The sequence below is a fragment of the Eumetopias jubatus genome, unplaced genomic scaffold, assembly GCF_037043125.1.
Source record: "Eumetopias jubatus isolate StellerSeaLion01/CBP00866 unplaced genomic scaffold, mEumJub1_p1.0 scaffold_1, whole genome shotgun sequence".
Classification (NCBI taxonomy): Eukaryota; Metazoa; Chordata; class Mammalia; order Carnivora; family Otariidae; genus Eumetopias; species Eumetopias jubatus.
In genome coordinates, this window is record NW_028274807.1 from 4030184 (window position 1) to 4049452 (window position 19269).

At 57.6% G+C, this 19269-nt stretch overlaps 1 protein-coding gene across 2 annotated transcripts in view; it reads right to left on the reverse strand.

Annotated features, from left to right (window-relative positions):
- ABCG1 (ATP binding cassette subfamily G member 1) overlaps positions 1-19269 on the reverse strand; it is a 55468-nt gene that overhangs the window by 10869 nt on the left and 25330 nt on the right. For both annotated transcript variants that reach the window (XM_028126435.2, XM_028126434.2), the window contains exons 3-5: positions 7468-7585; positions 5649-5781; positions 3545-3595 (exon numbers count right to left, since the gene is read on the reverse strand). In XM_028126435.2, the coding sequence (XP_027982236.1) occupies positions 3545-3595; positions 5649-5781; positions 7468-7585 (302 nt within the window). The remainder of the gene's footprint in view (positions 1-3544; positions 3596-5648; positions 5782-7467; positions 7586-19269) is intronic.

Here is a 19269-nt window from a genome sequence, read left to right on the forward strand (position 1 = left end):
GGGAGCAGCAGAGCCAGCATGGCCGTCAGGGACTGCCCGCCACAGCTCACCACCTGGAAACACCTGCCGCCTCCCCCAGCCCACTCGTGGACACACACGGATGGGGTTGCTTAACAGGGCCCATCCCAGGCTGCCTGTTGCCAAGTGGGAAGGTGCCTTTCCAAGTCCGAGTTCCTGGTTTGGGCCCAGGAGGCTGGGGAGCAGTGCTGGACCCAGGCCTGCTGGGACTGGAGGCCCGGTTCTGCCTCCTGCTGGCGACCTGGCAGGCTCCTGCCCTTGTAAGCCTCACTCAGGCCCAGGAAGGTGACAATGACCATGTGCAGAACGGGGGGCCCGGGAAGGTGCTCAATGGCCATGTGCAGAACGGGCGGCCCGGGAAGGTGCTCAGTGGCCATATGCAGAACGGGGGGCCCGGGAAGGTGCTCAATGGCCACGTGCAGAACGGGGGGATCGGCAGACACACAGCCAGGGGATGATCAGGTGTCTGAACAGCAGAAAGGGGAGGGCCATCATGACGGCAACATGGGAGAAGCAGTGAAAACATGCGGCATAAAGCCTGGCCAGAGGAAGGCCTGTGATTACCAGCAGCTGTTAACGGCACTCTGAGCAGGCCCATGGCTTCCACAGACCCATGCCACACCAGCCAGGCCTCTCAGGGAGAAGGAAAGCCACCCGTTGGCACTCGTCATGGGAGAACCAGGGCTCTGATGGGGCAGCAAGGCCAGAAAATGGCTTGACGCAGTCCCTCCTTCCACGGGGGCCCTGCCCATGCCCCCCTTCCTCCTGGGAAGCAGGCCAGGCACCGGGATATAAACAGTCCACTGTGACTAAGCCTCCGTGTCCACTCCAGATCATTGATCCAGTATTGACTCGGGGAACAGAAGTCAGCAGACTTGAGCGCAGTTTTCAGGTTGTCTTCCTGGAGGCAGTGCCCCGGGACGGTGGGTGTCCGCAGCAGCCCGCCCTGCCTCCACCCCAGGCTCACCTCCCAGGGCCAGCCCTCCTGGAGTTCCTGCGAGAACACACCTGGCCACCATCCCGGCCCCTGAGGACGGACCTCAGGCCAGTGGTTTCTCCGGGGAGATGAGGTCATCCAGAAGGAGAAGGAACTCACAGGGAAGAAAATTTCCACTCCAACTCTTGAGTTACTGATTCACAGTCAGGACAAAATACAGCCTGGGTGACAGGATGAGCCAGGGCACCACTGTTCCACGGGCCAGGGGGCAGTGGGGTCCGACGGACCTGGGTCCGAATCCCACTAGGCCTTTTCCTTGCTGATCTATAAACCCAATCCACTGCCCTCCTAGAATGCACTGCATCTGAGGGATCCCAACCAGGAAAGGTCAGCGAGGTTGCCCGGGAGGGGCCAGCAAGGCGGGGCAGGTGGGGAGGGCTCTCTGGGACAGTCTCCTTCCCCTGCAGATGCCATCTGTTGGCTTTCTCAGAGCCACCAAGCTTGTGCGGTCTTCTGGAACCACAGGTCACACTTGCAGAATGAAGAGTCACGCCGGTCGCTCCGGGCTTGCCTTTGGGGTCCCCCATGGCTCGGCATATGCCCACTCCCTTCCACCATCTGTCCGCTCGGGGGTCCCTCCTTGTGGCCGGGTGTGCCCTGCCCCACGTGCCCTCTGCCCCACAGACAAGACGCTGGAGGTGGAGGCAAATGTCAGTGCTGCCCTGTCCAGCCCGTTTCTCCAGCGTTCTCTCAAGAGGGAGGCTCTGCGGGTTGGTTTTGTTTTAAAACCAGTCAGAAAGAACAATGTCTCAGCCCTGGGAGATCTCGCTCCCGAGCAAGCCCCTTGCTGGGAACCCTCAAGGGCTGAGGCTGCTTTTCTGGGAACCAAGGAAGGCTGTTGACAACACATTCCGTTACCTACTAGAACATTCCATCCTATTGTTTCCACAAGTTACAAACAACCACAGCCTAGATTCGAGGGAAATGAGTCAGGGCAGGCACTCGGCCGCTGTTTCATCCTTGAAATAACCACACAATCCTGCGGATGCTTTCCTGGGAGAGGCGGGCCCTACACTTGGCTGAGGACTGGAACGGGGGCTTCCAGTGAGAAGCGTGTGCAGGACCCAGGACCAGCTCCAGGCCCCACAAGGAGGGCTCACCGCCTTGTTCAATCCAGCAGCAGGTGAAGCTGGTCACGCAGTTGGCCGAGAAGACCCCCACCGACTTGATGTCTTTGCTCTTATAAACCCCGCTGAGAAGGGTGCACGGCTGTCTTCATGGCCGAGTCTTAGGCCAGGCATATGGAGGACGTGCACGTGGGCGTGGCCCGCGAGAGACACCTCCTCGCCCTACCAAGAAGGTGGTCTCGCCCCTGTCCCTTCCGCTAGAGCAGGCAGAGTGGGCTCCCGTGGCCTCCCCAAGACCCTGACCGGCCACCCGATGGCGTGGTCCGCACACCTGCCGCGTCTGGGTTCCAGTAATCCATTTCATCCCTTTGGACCTCAGAATAAAAGCTCCCAGGAAACACCCCAACAGCACAGGGCTCGTGTGCCCCTCTCCCGCCTGTGCAGGGCAGCTGACCCCGGACTCCCGGGCTGGTCCTGAGGGTTCTGAAGGGTGGTGGCCGGCTCTGGGGCCACAGGGGAGAGGATGCCCGGCATGGTCTTCCTGACACGTCACATTAACTACTATGCGCCACAGGAAAGGGAGTTGACGCAGTAAATAGAAGTGCTATTAATATTTCTTAAGTGTGCTCACCGCACGGTTCCGATTTACAGCAGAGAGGCACGTAGCACCACTGGTGCCAACCCTGCAGATCCTCCTCGTTCCACGGCCGGACGCTTGTCTTCCGAGGGCTTAGAAGACAAGATGGTATCGCGCATGAGTGGGATTTCACCCAACCCTACTCTTGCATGGAAATCCCACTAGCGCCAGGCCAACCGTGGAGCGGAGAGGGAAACTGAGTTTCCCCCAGTTGATGTGTAAACATAAGAGGGTCCCACCTGCTGCATGGGGCCGCATGGGGCTTCCCGGCACCCTCCCTGGGCCCTGGGCTTTGGGGGAGCCAGGGAGGGGGCATGAAGAGGATTAGAAGGTCTCCAGCATCCCGGGAACTTGTTTATTTGATTTCTTTTTAAGGCTGCTTAATAATGTGTAAGAACCAAATTTCTTCTTGTGAGTGCGTGTGGGTGGAGGCTGGTTATTTTTAAGGGAATGACTAACCATCTTCATTGTTAGTGTTTTATAAAAAAAAAAAGCAATGGCGTATAAAGCATATTGAGCACTAAACAGGGCAGAGCGAGTGCCTGGTCTAATGTCCAGGCTGGTGTGCTCGGGCCGCCTGAGCTTCCCTGCCGCGTCCTTGCAGGCTGGTGGCCACACTGAGATCTGTAGTCTTGTGGCAAGGAGGCCCCTCCGGGGCCCACAGCTGCCAGGCCAGAGCACACACTGAGATGTCACCGTCCCCCGCACGGAAATCGAGGTGACAAACCAGCAAACAAAGCCAATGCCCAAAAGTCCCTCCCCACGCATTTGCCAAACGGGTTTCGCGCACTTTCGGGACGACCGGTGGCTCAAGGGTGCACTCACCATCTCCCTCCTGCCTTCGTCCTTCTCCTGGAGCTTCAGGTGTGCGGACACCTGCCGGGGGTGGGACCAGAACAGACGGCGGTCAGCAGGGCACACCTCACGCTGACATGACAGGGGACACCCCTCGGAGGTCTGGGCTTCCCACCCCCCCAGGGCCCAGGGTAGCAGTACGTGTCCGGGAGTCTTCCTGTCATGTCACATGTCTTCTCTGCTGTGCCCAGAGGGAAGGCAGGTGTGGGCACCTGACCAACCGGCACACTCCAAGCATCAGTGGAGACCACTGCTGTATATCTAGGAAGTCCACGGGCCACCTGTTAAAGCACCGACAGACTAAAATGATCCGCCGTGGAGTGTTCACACCACAGAAATCGGCCAGTGCTAAATGTGAGGACTCCCGTTTTGTGGTCGTTTTGTTTTGCTTGAGGTCCTGTCTGCTGGCACACCAAGGGGCCCCTGGCACGGCTTGGTGAGACCCCGAGGGGCCATCAACATCCAGTATCGGCCCCGGTTCTGGCCTGCCCCGTTCTGGGGGTGACCTTGGGCGACAAGGCCAAGGACAAGGGGGACTGTTCCGTTTCCTCATGGGCACACTTTCCAGCCGGCGAGCTGGGGGATAGGCCAGGCCTGGGGGGCTTGCAGGGCCAGCCACCCGCTGGGCAACACCCAGGGTCACTGTGCGGTCTGCCCGGTGGTCTTGAGGGTCAGAGACAACATGTGGAAATGCACAGCCGTTCTGACACGTGGCTGGGACGGGGTGCAGGTGCCCGGTGTCATCCCTAGGCCTGTGGCAGGACCTTCAAAACCAAAAGGCAGGATTCCCTCAAGCGAGAGGTGATTTTCAAAGGTATCATAAAACTCTCCAAGGTCAAAACCTAATTTCATTCTGAAAATGAACTTCACAGCAGAGCGTGGTGACAGGTTGGGGACTGTCACCAATCTTGTCTGCACAAGAAAGCAAGGCTCGAGCTGGAAGCCAAAGGGAAGTTTCTCAACCAAGTAACCAAGTGCTGAGTTCAACTGGCTGAGAAGCTCAATTCTGGTCGCCCGAGAGAATGGTGAAGTAACCCTTCAGGGATCAGCAAAGCTTGAATTTTCTAAATTTGCTGTTCCGTTTGAACTCCTCCTGAGCTCCCAGTGCCGCGGTCAGAATGGCCATGTAGAGGCAGGATACACTCTTAGGGGCCCCAGACACAGGGCTGCTGGTGAGGCCCAGCCCGGTGCAGAGTTCTCCCCCTTCCAGAACACTCAGTCCCCGGGACATGAATGAGGAAAACCCGCAGAGCAGGTTAGGGGGCAGATCGTGTAACTGACATCTTACTCTGCTTCCCTTTGCTGAGATGAGAACCCCCTGGAGTAGCCCTTCGGATGAAACGGCCGGGCAGCCACTCTCCAACCCCGCAGAGAGGAAGCTTTGCCTCAAGTCAGAAGCACAGGGCAAGACCTCCCTTGGCAGGGAAACCAAGGCAAACGCCCGTTTATTGACCAGGGACGCGAGGCAGAGCAGCTGAGAACGGGGAGGGCCGGGAGGCTGGGCACGGTCTTTTGCAGTGGGCCAGGAGAAGGCAGAAAAGCTAGCAGCCTGAGCACACGATGTCCGGGCTGCTCCAGACCCTGTCGTGCAGGTGCCCCGAGCTCACTGGCACACTCCTGGTGACTGTCTGGGCCTTTGTGCATACGGGGCCTGGGATGCAGCAGATGCTGGGTCTGCTTCCCCGACCCTGGCCAGCAGGGGGGCCGAGGACCAAACACTCAGGGCCCCAACCCAGGCGCCAGACTGGGGACCTCGGGCCGAGAGCCACAAATCAGTAAGGACAGCTGATGGCGCACGGGCGGTAAGATTGTGGCCACCTCTAGGTGGTCACTCACAGAAGATGGGTCAATAACCTTCTCATAAACATGACCATGATTTCGCCGTCCAGAGTCCATGAGAACCTCGGGGGTGGGGACTTTGTTTTCGATGAGGCTGCCCAAACAGCAGGCCTGGTGCCCCACCTGCCAGTGTGCAGGTGACCCGCAGAGGGCACTGCTCTGTCTAACGGGGACGAGGGAGGCTGGGCCGGGGCGGGCCCAGGCGGGGGGCGGCGGGGGGGGGGGGGTGGCTCACCATCATTGCCTCCTGCACCGTGAGGTGTGGCAGAAGCATGTCGTCCTGCATGATGTAACAGGACACCTTCCGGAAGCAGCGCAGGTCCCGGGGCAGGCCGTTGATGAGGACGGCGCCCTTCATGCCTGTCTCCCTGTAAGCCCACAGAGCATCCAGTGAGCTCCTCCTCCAGGGCCTCGGGGAGGGAGGGGACCCCTCCCAGCAGCTTCCCAGCTGGACCGTTTATGGCAGGGACGCCAAGCGGCCAGAAGGGACGGGGCAGGGGGGGACCCAGAACAGCACCAGGACACGCAGGATGGAGCCGTGTGGAGAACATGCTCAGGATGAAAGGGGAAAGGGGTACCGAACCCGTAAGGAACAGGTGCTAATGAGCAGCGATACTCATGGGTGCTCCCACCTGCGGCCCCCAGGTCAGAGGGACACCCCGGCTCTGCCGAGCCTTGTGAGATTGGCTTCCGAATGACCTCGTGAGTAGCCAAGGCTACACCAAAGGCCCCAAAGGCCAGGACTCTGCAGCCGAGGGTGTCAGTCAGAACCAGTTCCTGAGGGCACGAGAGGAGTAGACTCCCGGGGCACAGGTGGCTCCCAGGAGGGGCTGGGCCCTGCACTCCTGCGGCCGAGGGGATGCTCCTTCTCCACAGGGGAAGTTGTTCCCTCACTCAATAGTTTGGGGCATGGCGGGTGCACCCCAGAGACGCCAGCCACCCTCTCTCCCTCCCCCTCCCAGACCCACTGTGCATCTGCGCTGCCCCATGCCCTCGCGGTGTGTCATCTCAGCCCCGGGGAGGGGGAGGAAGCCACAGGCATCCCCCTGAGGACCTGCCTCCTAGATGTCCCGGAGCACAGAAACACCAAGGGGCTGTGGAGACCAGTGCGATCCCGTCTGGTTTCCAGCTTCACCCTGGCCAGTACTGCAACCTTGGGCTCGTTCCTCCAGGGCACGGGCCGGGATCCCCTGGCTACCCCGGGAGCCAGGCTCGCGGCCCAGGCACCTCCAGGCAGCAGTCGGTGGCCCCAGGCTGCCCGAGCACCCCCGGCCAGGCAGCAGCTGAAAGTGTCCGCCCCCTATGCCTGCCACGAACCCCCATGATGCCGGGCATCTGCTTCAAGCTTTCGATGTGAATGCAACAGACAGAAACTTGTCGTATGGGAGGTTTTTAAAAACCCTAATTTCTGGCATTGAAGAGTAATTCAGAGGTCCTAAGGAAAGCGGTGATATTTGTCTTTTTTTCCAGGAGATGAAATTACTATTAGTATTAGCGGTATTTGCTAACGTTGGCAAATGGGAGCCTGAGAACCGAGTTCAGCGGCTCTAGGAGGGCAATTTAACACTTGGAAAGATCCAGCTTTCCAGCCGCTCTCCCAGGAAAGACACTGGGCAGGACGTCGGGGGCTAACACAGGCCCAGGCTAGAGCACATGAGCCCCGGGCCCCTGCCTGACGGTTCTCCTGCTGCTCACCTTACATTTTTTTTTTTATCTTTTTTTTTTTTTTTTTTTTTTTTGAGAGAGAGCAGGGAGAGGGACAGAGAAAAGCTCAAGCAGACTCCCCGCTGAGCACAGAGCCTGATGCGGGTCTTGATCTCATGACCCTGAGATCATGACCTGAGCTGAAATCAAGAGTCAGATACTGAACCGACTGAGCGACCGAGGCGCCCCAATCCTAAAGCCTCTTAATGCTCAACCCCACAGGCCTCACTGGAGTCTGTGCAGAAGCTTAAGAAGTGACAGGACTGACTGAGGTGGCCTCGCTTTTCCGGTTGCTGCCCCCAGGCTAACAACGGGGTGAGAACCCTGTTCTCCACCACAGCTGTACTCACCTGTACCCAGCCAGGATGTTCATGAGCGTGGACTTCCCAGCCCCAGAGGGCCCCATGATGGCCACCAGCTCCCCGCTGTTGAACTTCCCGGAAATCCCTTTCAGGAGGGTCTTGTAGCCTGCAGAAACCACATCACATTCATTCCCAGCCATCGCGGGGTTCGTGGGTCCGACCCCCACACAGAAAGGACAAACCCATAAATATAGTAACAACACAACCAAGGCTAAAAGCAAGATTTTTCGTGCGTCGCGTAAAATGCCGAGCTCTGGGTGAGAAAGTCAGCCTCCTACGTGCCCCCTCGGTACCCTTCCTCAGCTGCCTCTCACGGTCCCCTTAGCAGCTCCGAGCTCTGCACACGCGTTTTCTGGCCTACGAGGAATCCACCTCCTGGTGGAACGAGGAAGCAGGTGCCTCCTCCAGGACCCCACAGCCAGTGTGAACAGATCTTAACCCAGGGCCACGCCACCTGCCATGCTGCCTCCGCCCCCATGACGGTAAGCAAGTGCCTTTATTAATCAAATGATTCTTCTTTCATTTATTTATACTTTATATCCATATAAACTCTTTGTGTAAAATTTATTCACATATCATTACCTTATAATTAAATAATTGAAATGGCATTAATTAATTAATAATTAAGAGTTTATCCTTTTGCAGCCACATCAAATTGCTCTGGAATTTCTGCCAAGTCTCCATCCGGGAGCTGCATCAAAGGAAAATACACGCCACACAGAGCCATGTTAATCTTTCTTCGAGGGGACTGTTCAATGTGCTATAAACAAAATAGAAGCAATTGGACCCACAGGTAAAGACTCCTAATTCAGAAACATTTTCTCAGTTCCTGAGAAACATCCTCAGAGCAGACCCTCCAATGGTCACAATCATGCAAACGAAGTATTTGACCCCCCCACACCCAACGGTTAAAGGGGCAAGGGAAGCGCCCCATGGAGCCCCTTGTTCTGGCTGTCTGCTCCCCGCACCCCCACACCTGCGTGGGCCTGGGGAGTTCTCACCCAGGGGTCTACTCGTCTTTCGCAGATGAGACACCTCCACTCCTGCCGGTCACCAGGTGCCACCTCGATTTGGACAGGGAGTGCCCGAGGACCAGTTTCCTCGGGCAGAAGAGAGAGGCCGCAAGCTGTGGCCCTGCGGTGCGCCTCCTTACGGACAGCGACAGTCCCTGGGGAGGGGTGACAGTCACCGAGCTGGGAGAGGGGTAGAGGAATGATGCACACCCGCAGTCTGGAGGAGGTGCTCACATGCCTACCCCCAGGAACGAAGGTGACTCAGGTCAGCTAACAGGGACCAGTGCAGGGAGGGGCCAGGACCCCAAAGCATAGAGTCTCTGTCTGCCCCTTGGTGGACAGACACACGGAAAAGCCAGGGGACAGCAGAGGCTTCTCCTCTGCAAGGTCAATCTCCTGGTGCAGGGGCCCTCGTCAGGCACCCCGGGGCCTGGGCCACGGGGACCTGCATGACATCACCGAGGGAGCGCTAATGCCGGGCGGGCGTCTGTTCGTTTATGGCTGGCCTCCTGGCGGTTCAGGTCAGGACCGGGGTTACTCTCGAGCAAACCCTCCCTTAGGCTGTTCTGTGAATCAGGGACCGCCTGAGGATGCAGGTGAGTCCCTGAGATGACCACGAGATGGCCACCGGCTGTTTGGAGGCCAAGTGCAGTCTGCTGGCCTGGGGGCGGCCCCGCATCCTGGGGTTCTGAGAGGCCCTTTCCCTCGGGGCAGCGCCCATGGGGGACCCTCTGACAGCACCTGGGGCTGTCCCTTGGTGTCGGGGTGCACACGGCGCACCAGATAATAGCACAACTCACGCAGGCTGTGCTCGCCAGGATGCGTACCAAGGATGCAGGAGCTGTGGGGGCAGCGGGACCTTTCAAGGGAGAAGGTGGGCCCCTGGGGTGTAGCCTGTGGTCTTGTCATTTACAGCCAGCGACTGGGAAGGTGGGTCTGCCCATGAACCCCCGTGCTGGCTGCACCGATACACAGCCAGGTTGTGCGAGGCTCGTGAGGCTCAGGACTCGTGCCTCCGGGAGGGACACTGGCTCCCAGCACAGCCTGAAAGGACAGGGGACCTGCGGCAGGCTGGCCGGGAGGGGTCCTTCCGTGCGGGGCCTGCACAGGGTCGGGCAGCCGAGAAGGGGCAAGACGCAGCTTGGGGCTGCCCTCTCTAATATCAGAAACCTGCTTTTCTTTAGAAACAACAAACACACATTTGGGATAGAAGAATCCCAAAAGTGACAGTGGAAAGTGAAGAAGTCACCTCTCTGTTCTACTTCTGGACCCGCAGAGGTCCACGTGCCCACTTGGAAGTGGGGACCTCGGTCTGGTGCTGGGGGACCGGGAATCCCCTTAGGGTGGGGTTTGTGGGTGGCCCACACGTGCACAGCTCTGTCTTTATGTAACAAATCATCCTTGGCGGCAGAGCCTTGCACTTGTCCCCTTATAGAAATCCAAAACGGAGGTGCCCTACTTCCCGCCCAGGAGCTCCGCCCAGCCCAGTTCTGGGCACAGTGGCGGGGCCGCCTGCTTCCTCCTCCGTGTGCCGTGGACACTCGTTTACACGGGGGCTTGTCCTGATGCTTCTGGTCGGGGTTGTGATGCTCGGGGGGATCCCAGGAACAGAAACCGCAGAGGGGCAGGGCCAAGCAATGCCCATCAGCCCCCCGCAGGGTGCGGGCAGCCCGTCTCTAAAACAGTCAGTCCAGAAGCCCAAGCAAAACCCGGACAAGAGAGGAGAGGACAGAAGAGACAAAGACACAGAGAACAGTGCCTGGCCCCTCCCTCACAAGGACAGGAACCTTGCTCGGACACCGGGCCTTCCCGTCTCGGAGGATGCTGGCAAAGCTCTGGCACCCGGACCCAGGTTAGCGCACGGTGCTTTAGAGGGACATGGTGTCTGTCTGTCCCACTTACAAAGGTCAGGGGACACACAGGAGCGTAACTTCAGTGGAGTGGGGGGCACACAGATGTCTCCTTTTGTAGAAACGAGCCCTTGAAGGAGAAGCTCAGAGTACAGCCCTGCTCTTGGGCACATGCCAGCCCTGGGTGCACACGATCTGTAATTTGCAGACGAGAAGCAAGGGCTCAGAGAGAGTTAATGACCTGCCCAAGGTCACACAGCAGGTCAGCAGAGAAGCCCACATTCCACCCACGCTGCCCAACCCCAGAAGTGTCTTCCCCCCCGCCGCCGCCCCGGGGCATGAGCCTTTGCCAGGACCAGGAATGCAGCTATAGGAGGCTTGGGGGCTGCAGCAGCTCCCATGTGTGGGTGGCTCCCATTAAATCACCAGGGTCAGCTCAACTGGGGCATGTGCCTTCAGTCTGCTATGCAGGAAGCACTTCCCAGAGGACGGGAAGACAGGACACGCCTTCCCTCCCCAAAAGACGAAATCCCCCCATCTACGGAGGCCAAGGATGCCACACGGGTCATGTTTCCGAAGCTAAGGCCAAAACCCCCTGGGTGCATCCGAAGAGCTCTGAGCCGGTCAAATCCTCCCTTACCCTTCAGGTGCTTCATTCCGTAAAATGCCATCTGAGCCCCCGGGGACCCATCAGGCCCCTGATCCCGGTTTCCTGCAGAAAATAATGAGCAGTTCGTCCCGCAAATTCCAGCAAGCAACCGGCTCACTCAGATTTGGTTTCGCAAGTTGTGGCTTTAGAAGCGGCGGCTGTCTCTAGAGAGGTCCCAGGGTCGCTCAACCCCCGGGTCTGGTTTCTGAGCCGCACCAAGCAAAGGCGCGCAGTCTCCCTGTGCGGGGCGGGTGGCCAACAGCGGCAGTGGGTCCCCCGGGAGAGCAGAGCTGGTTCTGCCGCTGTCCGAATGCCAAATGCCATCCTGAGAGTTGAGCACGCTGACCCCTCCAGGCCCAGCACGCCACAAACATAAGTGTGGACAGACCGTCGCGGTGCGTGGAGCCCTCCCTGCAGGCAGAGGCAACAGAGGGGCCACCGTCCCGGGTTTGTTCCCTCACTCAAGACCTTGCCGAGGTGGCTGTGCCACACAGAATAGGCCACATTCCAATAAACCTTACTTACAAACAGAGGAGGGGGGCACATTTGGTCCCCAGGCTGCAGTTTGTGAACCTGCTCCAGAACTGCGGAGCGGGGCTGGCCTGGCGCCCAGGGCAGCTGGGCTCCTGCCACGTCACTTCTCTCGGGCACGTGTGCTTGCAAGGCTGAGGAAAGGCCAGGTAAGGATGGGGTGCGCCTGCTCCGGGGAGAACAGGAGAGCCGAGGCAGCTCTGAGAGGAAGCAAGCTTCACTCTACCCCCAGGGCCCAGGGGGGGCCGCCGGCAGAGCCCCAGCTCAGTAGCAGGATGGGTGACGGCCTGTCAGTGCTCACTGATGGACGGCTTTAGGGCTGCTGGTCCCCATCCCTCCCAGACCTCCCACAGGTGCCAACCTAGCTAGGGAGCCACGCTGCTGGGGGTGGGGGGCATCCCGGCCACAGTCTCCGGAGTCACTCTCAGGGGCCACCTCATCACGGGCCCTCAGGGCAGCTCTGCTATCAGGGGCCCCACTTCCATGGGAGCACGAGGAAAGGTGACCTCAGGGCCCGTTCTCTGATAGAATGTTCTAGTTCATGTCTCCAAAGCTCACCCAGGTACACTAGAAACACATTCCTTCAAAGCAATCCCCAACTGCTTTGGGGGTTTTTCAGGCCTTGAGTTTTGGGGGTTCAGGGTGAGAACTCTGGATGGATGGAGGTTTGGAGGGGGACAGGGATGGAGGGATGGGGTGGGGGTGGGGGGGAGGGGGGGATTTGTGCTCTACCAGTCTAGTATAATGGCCCCCAAAAGGGCCCACAACCTAATCATTAGAATCTGTTACTTTGCAGATGGGATTAAAATAAGGATCTTGAGATGGAGATATTATCCTGGATTATCCAGTCAGGCTCAAAATAATCACAAGGGCCTTTCTAAGGGAAAGAGGGAGGCAGGCGGGGCAGAGGCTGTACCAGGAGATATGACCAAGGACGCAGAGGTTGGGGAAAGAGAAATCTGAAGATGCTACCTGCTGGCTCTGAAGACAGGGCAAGGTGCCGCAAGGCAAGGAGTGTAACCACTGGAAATCTGGGAGAGGCAAGGAGAAGATGCTTCCTTAAAGCCTCCAGAAGGAACACAGCCCTGATTTTGGACTCCTAACATCCAGAACCTGAGGACAACACGTGTGTGTTGTCTGAAGCCACCGTGTGCAGAGATTAGTTCCAGCAGTGCCCAGACACTCCTACACTCAGCCCCGCCCTGCTCACCCCAGCTCACGCCCACCTGCACCCCCCGACGATGACTCCCCCACCCCACTCCGCTCTGTGCACACGATGTGAAAGCCAGCAAGCCTGCACAAGGGGCGGTTTGATGGACAGTCTACACTGTGAGAGCGAAGCCCCGGGCTGTTCTAGAAGAGATGCCTGCTGCCATCTGGTAGCTCTTCCAGAGGAAGTCCTTCCTCCATCCAGTGTCACCCTGACTTTCTTGGGTAGCCCACATGGCACCAAGCCTGGTTAGAACACATTCCCAGTGTAAAACTTTCATAATGAGGTTCAAGGAACAGATTAAACTATGTGCCATCGAACGTGAACAGGAGAAACAACGACAGGGAAGACCAAGGTGGTAAGAGGCAGCCCAGGGGCTCATCCAGCCACGCTCAGGACTAGGGAGTGGCCACGGACAGGCCGCCCACCCGTCCTGGCCTCAGCTGCCCCAGGATAAAACCCCTCCTGGCACTAATATCCTGTAGATGTGAGTCATGTGAAACTTTCTTTCCCCAGACAACCAGACGGTAGCTGAGGTTCCCACACAGTTCCCACGGAAACAGCCTTGGGGTCCTGAAACAGGGAATCCCCTCTGCACACGCCACGCTCACGGCAGGTGTCAGACCCAAGTTCATCAGTGTGCAGAGCCTGACACAGCATCTTCCCTCAAATTGAGCAAGGGTTTCATTTCCCGGAGATGTTCTTTGCCCCAGGCAAATTAGAAAGAGCCAGGGAATAAATAGATTATTGGCTATTTTTAAATAGATGTGATTTTACTCTCCGTAATTTTTAGAGGTAAAATTCGGCACAGCCAACACAGAATCCTAGAGCTACATAGATATTTTCTCGCTCTGCCTGGCTAGACTCATGGAACCATGATGCACGGTCCCTCTGACCACATACGGCGTGACCCCCATTATCCACAGCCGTGTTCCATTGACACGGTCTTCTCTGCCACAAGGCAGAAACGCAGTCGCACCTTCCTACCCAACTGATGAAGATGAATGCCGGTGTCACAGAATACAAAAATGGCACCAATCCAAAGACTGTGTGATCTGGTTTGCACCAAGACACTCCAGATCAGTCTCAGCGTTTGGAACTCAGGAATAGCAAATCAGTGGAAAGATAGGAGGGAAGGCGGGTGGGGCACAGAGAAGTCCTCTGCGTTCTGGGGCGGGGGCTGGCTCCCGTGGTTCAAGTTTGGGCCCGGTGTTCTGATGGCTCACATCACCACCGGGCTGTAAATGTTTCCTGTGCGTGCCATTGTTGTCCATGTTCATCCAGACTGCACGGAGCCGGCTTAGCCCATGTGCACGTGCTTATGAAGCTTTATTCTCGCTCCCACTGTGCAGGGAGGCATCTCTGGACTTGGCACATCTCATGGCCAGGTTAATCACATCCCAGACTATGAGAAATTCTCCTTTGCCCCTAATTTAAACACATTCCCACAAGGTCTTGGGCCTGGGCATCAGCATCAGAGTGGCTCTGAGCACCCAACCTGGTAGTGCTGGCTACAGGTGGCTATGGCCCAGGTGACCTGCATGACCTGGGTGATGGGAAACGGTGTCACAGTTAATATCCCATGGGGTTCTCTGGGATGCTGACCCACTGAGATGGCGTGAGTGGGGCTGGGCACAGACACTGCAGCCTAGCCAGGAGGATGGCAGTGCCCACAGATGAGCCTCTCCATCCCAGCCACCGCTCCTGGAGCCCAGTGGGCAGTGCCCGCGGGCCTCCGTGGACTCATGCACAGCGGCTTAAAACCCCACTGGCCTGGGGGATAAGACAGACTGTCCTGCCAGCGACACCGTCAGCATCTTTCCGTGTGGCTGCCATTGGCCGTCTGGGGGCTAAACCCTCTGCATATGTCACTGAACCTGCCTCAGTGGCCTCAGCAGCCCTGGGAGGGAATTAATGTCAGAGTTGGGGGCTGAGGCTTGCAGAGGCCGAAGGACTTGCCCGGGACACACAGGGAGGAGGTGTCCACACCTGGATCCACGTCAGGGCCACCCCCTTCCCTCTCCGGAGGTGGGAGGGGGCGCGCAGGTCCCAAGCAGCCCACCATGGGGGCGACAGCACATGGGTCAGAGGACAAAGTGAGGTGTTTGCCGTATAACAGAAGTTCTCAAAGACTAAACTATGATTCCTTCTCTCGAATCCTTTGTAGAATCAGTCAGGGTGTAAACTCGTCACTGGAGAAGGAGACCCCTGGGACGCGTTGTTTCTGTGACCCTGAAGAGATCAGGGGAACATGAAGGATTTTAGGTGAAAGCAGGGCCACCTTCTCCTGCAACCAGTGAAGAGCTTGAACCATGATTAAAAGGAAAGAACAGCACAAAACAAACAGGAACAATGATCAGAAGTCTCTGAGGGTCACTCCCTGATTTCTATAAACCCCCAGTCGAGTGGTGAGTGGAGAGGCTCACACATTAAATTCTGACTCCATTTCAACTTCCTGTGCCCTCTCTGTATTCATAGCTGCAAGAGCCCTCACTGCAAGGACCGGCCATGTACCCATGAATGTGTGCGCGCACCCCATGAACGCGGGCGCACCCCATCTATGCGCACACACACACACCACGTACACACACGCACACATGCCCCACGCCCCACCACATACGCATACGCACACCCCACCATCCACACACACACACGCACACCCCACCATGTACACACACACCATGCACACCCCACCATGTACATGCACACGCACACCCCACCATGTACACACACACCATGCACACCCCACCATGTACATGCACACACACACCCCACCATGTACACACACACCCCATGCACACGCACACCCCACCATGTACACACACATGCACTCGCACACACACCCCACCATGTACACACACACCATGCACACCCCACCATGTACATGCACACACACACCCCACCATGTACACACACACCCCACGCACACGCACACCCCACCATGTACACACACATGCACTCGCACACACACCCCACCATGTACACACACGCATGCACACGCACACCCCACCATGTACACACACGCATGCACACGCACACCCCACCATGTACACACACACACACACGCACACCCCATGTACACACACACATGCACACCCCACCATGTACACACACACACAGCACACCCACGCCAGCCGGGTTGTTGAGGACCGGCCGTGGAGCAGCCCCATTGCAGGCACTGAAGAATAGATGGAAGTCATTTACATCCTCCTGTCAGGCATGAAGCAGGTTTTTATCACTATGTTATTTTTATACTTCTAAAAGCAGAACTGGTCTTTTTCACACACTTCTAAACCTGGCTAGAACAATAGAAAAAAAAGAAAAAAGTAAGAAAAAAATCCTTCTGATTATTCAAATGATGCCAAAAGTGCCAGTAAGGTGCCAAATAATCCCCAAGTGTCACATCATGCTCATCCGAAAACAACACCGCGTACCTGGTTTCTGCACCCACGTGGTAATGTTTCTCTGGAGGCCAGTGTTTGTAAGATAAGCCCTGCTGCACACCTCCCTCCTCCCCTCCCTCCTCCGCCTCCCTCCTCCCCCTCCCTCCTCCCCCTCCCAACTACTCTTGGCCCCAGAGCGAAAAGGATCTCTTGCTGAAAACTGACCCTCACTCTCCAGACCCTTCCTTCTCCCTCTCCAAGAGCAACCTCAAGGCAAAAAGGAGCAAAGTCCACATTCCTACACACCCAGGCCATTTCATTTTTACCCTACCTGTTTCTTCCCTGGGATGCCCAAGGGCCTCCACACCCCCGTCTCGGTTCTCCTTATTAAGTGGCAAAGCCACACCCACAGATCAAACGTCGTTCTCCTGTTTTGTGCACCTCCTGAAACGAACTGACAGCAATAGCAGGAGCCAGGCCTGTGCAGCCGGGTGTCCTAACACGAGCCAGGAGTGAGCAAGAGCCACTCGTGACATGAGGACGTTACCGTGTGTCCCCAAACTGCGCACACAGTGCAGTGCCCCCTCCACCACCCCCAGTGAATGCTGGGGCAGCAAGCCCGGTCCAGCTTCAGAGCAGCACCGTGACCTGTCCGACTGCGACAATCGCCCCCTGGCTTGCCCGGGGCCTCGCGCCCGCCGCAGTGGAATCGCAGATGAAGTGCTGAGTTTTCGGAGGCCTTGCCTCGGGGCAGGACTTTGATGGACTCAAAATGGTCACCTGGCCACAGTTCAGGAAGCCTTTCAATCCTTCCTTCCTTAGAGCCTCTTGGCATCATCATCCCGGGTCGGTGGTCTCCCTCACGGTCCATGTCCCCTGCTCACCCATCAGTCCCTCCGTCTGTCCGTCTGCTGCCCCAGCCCCACCTGTCCCAGCGCAGGGCCCTCCCGGGTTCCACCTCTGCCCGGCTCTAGGCAGAAGCAGCTCCCTCATTCTTTCTGCCTGCCTGGGTCCAAGTATTTGAAACGGCAATGTCCACAAATTCCACGCGAGACGGTGCTCAGTGTCCCTCGAGCGCCCCGGGGAAGAGCACACCCCCCTCTGGCCTCCTGCCCCAACAGTAAGGTGGCAAGCCCATCATCTTGAAACCCTCCTGCACAACGCAGGGTCCCTGGCTGTCCCTCAAAGCCAAGTTACTCTGCAGCCTCGGAGGACAGTCAAATGAAGGCCTTTCTCCCTAACGTGAACCCTTTAACGGAGGGCTTTGGGCAAGAAAATGATGAGATGGGCATTATTATCCTGTGCCCCAACTGAACGGCGCCTGGAGTGGCCGGGGGCTTACTCCCACCTTCCGCAGCTGCCGGGCGTGCTCTCCCCACCGGAGCACCAGCTCAGCCCAGGTCTGGTCTTGTGACCTGCTCTGGGCACCTGCCCTTGGAGATGCCGTGGGTTAAAATCCCAGTGATGAACCTCAAGGTGGCAGTGGCAGAGGTTCTCGAACAGGGATGGTCGCCTCTCCTCTGCAGTCGCCACACTAGGAAGTGGCCCCTGGCCTTGCAAGCAGCTCTTCTGTGAATAAGTTGACCTTGGGACACTCACATCACCTTCCATTAAGGAAAAATCACAGTACAACTCTGACCAGAAGCCACACACCCTCACAAAAGGCACCGTGGAGACTCTCAAACAGGATCGCCTAGAAGTCTGTCCACACCGCCCCGTCAGCCAGGCCGGACCCTCCTAACGCCCGTCGCAGTGGCCCGAGCGTGTGCCTGCCTCGCGCTCTGAGACTTCCCAGTCCTCCTGGGCCGATTCGTGCTTCGTGGGGTCTATTTAACGAAAGTCGTGATCACTGCTGGGATATATCAAACAACGGCACCCCCCATCCCAAATTCCAACTCTGAAGGAGAAAGGAAAAACAAAGCAAAAATCGGCACATGCGCAATTGTGGGTACAGAGAGCCCTGGACGGCTTCCAGAAGCAGCCGGGGCTGACAAGCGCTCAGCTCTACCGCTCTCCCTGATGTTCACGGTGATGACATTTCTCAAAGAGAAAATGGCAGCCAACCGCTCGTTCTCCTGCGAGGAGCGTGCAGAGCTGGGGACAGCTCAGCTGCTCCCTGCCATGTGCGGCCACATCCGAGAGACCTTCTGCGACAGCTTCAGAAGAAGCAGTTCAGAGGACGGCTGCATTTCCACATTTGGGATTTCCAAGGACCCAGGGTCATGACCCAGGTGGCTGCCAAGCTAGGCATGCTCCTGACTCCTACCTGCTTCATGAACTTTCCCTGCTGTTTGAAGTTAGACCGCTGTAGGGAGGACCCCCCACACACGTGCAGGCTCGGCATTCATCTCGTGGGGTATGTCAGTCTCATGAGTGAAAGCACGGCACCCTCTGGACCAGTGGGGATTCTTGGGTGGCATCCTGAGCCTCCTGGGGCCCCCTCCAGATGAGGCCCCACTATCTCCATCCAGGATCAACTCCATGTGCTCCGGCCTAGGGTTCAAGGCCTTCCTTTTGCAACTGGCCCTTCTAGGCCCATCTCCCATCACCCAGTACTTCAGTTATCCCCGCATACCAGGCCAGTCTGCTGGGGTCTCCCAAACATGCCTTGGCTGGGGCACTCCACCTCAGAGAATGCCCTCTCTGTGATGGCTCCTGCCAGTTATATGGCCCGAGGAGAACAGAGTGACCTTTATAGGGTGATCGGCCATAGCTCAAATCCTAAATCTATCCTTGTTTATCAGATGGCTTGGGGAAACTAACGTATCTCTGTGTGCCTTGGTTTTCTCATCTATAAATTGGGGATAACACCTACCAGGTGCTGCTTGGAAGAGGAAACGAGATGAAGACTAGGGGCCTCTGGCGCTGGGCCGGGTCTCAGTGAGCACAGCCCACCACCCCCCTAAAAGTCTTCTTCCTCCAAGCCACTGGGCCATCTTCATCTGTTTGTTCCTCTTGCCAACTCATTCACCACCTTGAGAGTCAAAGCAGCAGGCCTGGAGGCAACCCGGTCAGATCCCCCTCCCGGCGTTCTCCAGGCTCCCCCGCCGCAGGGACAGGGCTATCCAGCCCCTCACGGCGCCAGGGTTGGGGGTCCGTCGGGGCACAGTGCCCCGCAGGGCGGCAGGGGTCAGACTGCTGTCATTCCTGTTGT